This window comes from Haliotis rubra, unplaced genomic scaffold (genome assembly GCF_003918875.1).
Source record: "Haliotis rubra isolate DU_JTF1 unplaced genomic scaffold, ASM391887v1 Scf5, whole genome shotgun sequence".
NCBI classification, from domain to species: domain Eukaryota; kingdom Metazoa; phylum Mollusca; class Gastropoda; order Lepetellida; family Haliotidae; genus Haliotis; species Haliotis rubra.
The window spans coordinates 1,129,597-1,133,891 of NW_025767190.1; the positions used below are offsets into that span (position 1 = coordinate 1,129,597).

The window sequence follows — 4,295 nt, forward strand, 5'->3', positions numbered from 1 at the left end:
AGGTGATCGTAACTCCCATACTTTAACATAGACTTACAACTGTCGTAGCGCTACGATCGCTTTGAGGAACGGGGCCCTGTACTTCAGTTGTATGTCCATTTCCCTTATGTTACATTACTTTACAAGTATGAAAGGCTAAAGATGTGCAGCTACTTTAGAGCGAGACACACCAGCTTGGGCATACTTATCACCTATGCCTAAACCCAGTGTGAATCAAGGGTTCATTTTCCTTCAGGCTTGTACATGGCACGATTTGGTGCAACCATTTTGATGGGGCTCAGCGTGCACAAATTGGTCTCAGACTCAGGTTATTGACAGAGTTCAGTATCAATATATGCCAAAGGATCTTTGCTCTCAACATCCACCACACAACTGTTTGAAGTCCAGACTTGATTGGTCACAGACTGCCTCATGAGCTTGAATACTGCTCAGTGCAGTCCTGTACCACAAACACAACAACTGATCTTCTCGGTGTCACACCACAGAAAACAAAACAAGAAGAAACTTTGAAAGTCAATTTTATTGGTGGCCTGACAGGTTCCTGACCAATATACGAGTCTTTCAGCACAGAATTCATTAAAAGTTGATTATGTTACATACCCTATGCTTCTCATCATGTACACAATGAGGGTACTCCCTCATACAACCAGGTCATTCAGAATCCCCCTCCCCCCACCCCCCCAACAACTCCATCTGAACATGTCTTGCTGACCTTGGGAATCGATGTCAAGGTCAATTGTCTTGCTTGCAAGTCTGACAAGGATACAGTACAAGTTTTCAATTTACATTTGAACATTTGATATGTTTTATAAATGAATTGTACGTAAGGCTTGTACCCTGTGACAGCATGACAGTTACACCCGTTCACACATACTGCACATAATGCCATAGCAACTACCTGCACACCCTACTCTCTGACTTAAACTGGCCCAATGCTTTGTTGCGGTTGAAACCAACCAATGATGTAGGTAGGGAGACTAGAATGATGGGATGAGTATTATCAAAAGTTTAAAACACTTACAGCATATGAATGAACCTCGCTATGTGAAATGCCAAAAATGAATTATACATCAAAAAATACATTTGATTCTACGCTTTAATTTGTTTAAAATGCAAGCATTCAGTAATGGCAATTGAATTAAAAACCCTGATACTAATTTTGATTAAAAACGTAAATTGGTATGTGTATGTTTAGTTTAGGGTCATGATGAAATTGGCCAACAAAAATACATTACAACAAACAATACTCTGACAACAAGATGTCATGGCTAAGCCGTTTAAATAATTCACCACAAATAAGTGTACAACTATCTTGTCTTCAGTAATATAAACATGCTAAAACACCACTGTGTGTGGGTAAAACCTCGCTGACCATTCTCAACTAAAGGGCTCTACACTGAGGCCACGTTCAAACCATAGAGGGGGGTGGTAGGTTTGACAATAAAACAGAAAAGAATAGCTCACTTTCGATGAGCAGCCCCTGAGTCAATAAGATAATCTTCAAATATTGGACAACTATGTACATATATTACATCATAACTCGTAGTTAATTAGACCTTGTGGGCCCATAGACAGTGAACAGCTCTGTTCTGTAAAGTGAATGCTTCAGTTTCTTCACGTGTTCAGATTTGTCTTTCTCAAGCCTGCAATGTTCTCACCAAATCTTTGAGCACACATTTCTCTTGGCAGTCCATGGTTTCTCATAGCACTGCCAAAGTTACCTTTCTCATGCACAATATAAAGAAAGCATCTTCAAATCTAACCACTCCAAAATCGGTTATCTTGGAGATAACAGATGTCAGTGCTACCAAAACAAATATTCTCTCTGTATCACATGATCTTTGGACATTCCAGAGTTTGTTCTGCCATTTAGTGCTTTCATTGTTCAAAGAAGCATACAGCTTGCGAAATCACAGTCAGTGCATGGTCTTTGGTTGTAGTTGAAGATGTCACAGTGACGTTGTCGAGGTCACAGTGACGTTGCAAAAGATGCCAAAGTCACATAGTTTAAAGCATTTGCCATGACTGTGGACCTTGATTGAAGCAGACTATCACCGTCTCTTTGAGTGGTACTCTTTAAGTAATTCCCTGAACGAAAGAATACAACTTTTTCCAAAGAAACTACGGAGATTGCTTCGTGTTTGCCATTTGATTGTTACCAAGCCACGTCGCCCGTAACGTCATGACAACATTTTAGCTTGGAAGTTAGTCGATCTTCTCCACTTTGGCCACAATTTTATCCTGCCACATCGGCAACACTGCATTATCGTCACCAATTTCTTCGAAAACAGCACCTTCTCCAAACTCATCACTGTCACGTTTGAAGTAGTATCTGCAAGGAAATAAATACATGACATTATAATATATTTACCTTTTCATAGGAATATAAATGTTATGAAGATGTGAACATATGTGATGGAACAGTTAAATCCTGTATTGTTTTGATGTGTTGACTCACTTGAAATTTCCCTTCTTTGTGATAAGAGTCTTGAACTGTGCAAGTGTAATGCATCGACCCGGAAACACGTGGCGGTACGGAATAGGCTCCTGCCCGAAGTAGATGCCCACAATTGTCTCGCTGGACGAAGCTGCGGAGGTACTAGTGTTCATACTTGTGTTAGGTGCAGGCGGGGGTTTCCTGTAGGTCTTTGGTCTCCTGGAAATAATTGGACTTCATAAATATATTGCTTAAAGCCAGATTCAAACTTTTAATGCATGTTTTTTAAAGCAACATGCAAACAATGCTTGTAAATTATATATTCCTTTCATGGTTGTCCTATTTCACATTTGTTCATCTTACAAACTCAATATAGGCAAAGCCTTTAACATTACTGCCTAGAATTTTTTTGGGAAGTTTTAATTCTTGCCAAAATTTTAAATTCTGTATGTACATACTCGAAAGTCTGGCTCCCTCCTGAGATGTCCAAGTCACTGGGAACAGTTTTGGCAGAAGGCATAGTGCGCATCTGGGATGCACTCTGGGATACGACAACTTTGCTCTTGTCTCGGGACGTGACTCCAGCGAAAGATCTAGAAAAGATAGAATAACATTAATATCATCTGCGCAAAAATAATGTTCTAAGGGCAGGTAACTCTGTGATAGTGTTGTCTCCCTTGCACTGGTAAACATTAGTTAACTAATACTGAGAAAATAAGATGATGCTCACAGATAAACACACAAAATACATAGATTTACATCTCATTTTCAGAAATCAGAAAAGGTATGAAAACACTTCTGAGTGTTCGGTTATCATTATGTGGCTTCTCCAATCAAAATCTATGTGAAACATGAGACTGACACTATCAACATCAACTGCCATTCTGTGACAAGCCAAATATCATAAGTTACTGATCATATTCTTTGAAATTAATCTTATCATGATTATTAAAGTGAGAAAACTGGTATTCTAGCAATGTGTGACACTCACTTTGATTTGACTGGGCCTGCAGAAGAAGATCGAACTGTGCCCTCTGCGCGTTTGCCACTGCCTGCCATGGCAGATGTCCGTGATTGGTCCTCTAACCGGCGACGAGCCTCTTCCAGCTGAGTAGTTGGGTTCGGGGGTGGGGGAAGTGGCATGGATGAGTCCTGCGCAAATGGTTGATTGGGCAAGATCTGTGCAGACTGGCCAATCGGAGTCCATGACAGCAGAGAGCTTCTTTCAACAGAAGCAGACCGACTTGTTCCGTGCCCAACCTTCTTGGAACTAAAATGAAAATTGAAAATTTCTTTCACAAAATGTTTTAACATATTTACACAAACATTTAACTCTCACAATAACCTACTAAACTGGAAAAAATTTACATCATTTTCTGCAGTCTCACCTTTGTTTGTGTGTTTGCAATGAGGCACCAGCTGATTGGTTGAGGCGATGACGTGCGTTCTTGTGTGATGATCCCTTGTCTACCTCCAGGTGGCCGATGCCAGGTTCCTGCTGACGTTCAGAGTCCATCATCCACTGCATAACCCTGGGAGAGAGAGTCAAATATTTATTCACATGCAGTTTGGAATAACACTACGCACAACGATAGTCACACAGCAGACTCAGCTATTGGGTGGGGTTTTGAAAAACCAGCATGGCGTCATACCCACTTGGACAGAAATGTTCTTGCTTGCAACGGAGTGTCAGTATGACCTCGTATATACCCTAAAAGTATTGAATAACCTGAATATACAACGATACATTCACAGCAGACTCAGCTAATAGGTGGTTTTTTTGTTGTGGATTTTTTTGTGTGTGTGCGTGTGTTTAATTAAAAAAAAGGCAGCATTTGATTGCAAAATGTTATACACA

The 4,295-nt window shown here is 40.3% G+C and overlaps 1 protein-coding gene across 1 annotated transcript; it reads right to left on the reverse strand.

Moving 5' to 3' along the window:
* Window positions 1-502: 502 nt before the first annotated feature.
* LOC124291732 (axin-1-like) lies at window positions 503-3,986 on the reverse strand. Its single transcript, XM_046728807.1, has 5 exons — window positions 3,826-3,986; window positions 3,429-3,707; window positions 2,896-3,030; window positions 2,459-2,656; window positions 503-2,332 (listed from the first exon to the last, which is right to left on the reverse strand). The coding sequence occupies exons 1-5, from the start codon at window positions 3,963-3,965 to the stop codon at window positions 2,206-2,208; spliced, it is 879 nt and encodes a 292-aa protein (XP_046584763.1). The 5' UTR covers window positions 3,966-3,986; the 3' UTR covers window positions 503-2,205.
* Between the last annotated feature and the right edge of the window lie 309 nt (window positions 3,987-4,295).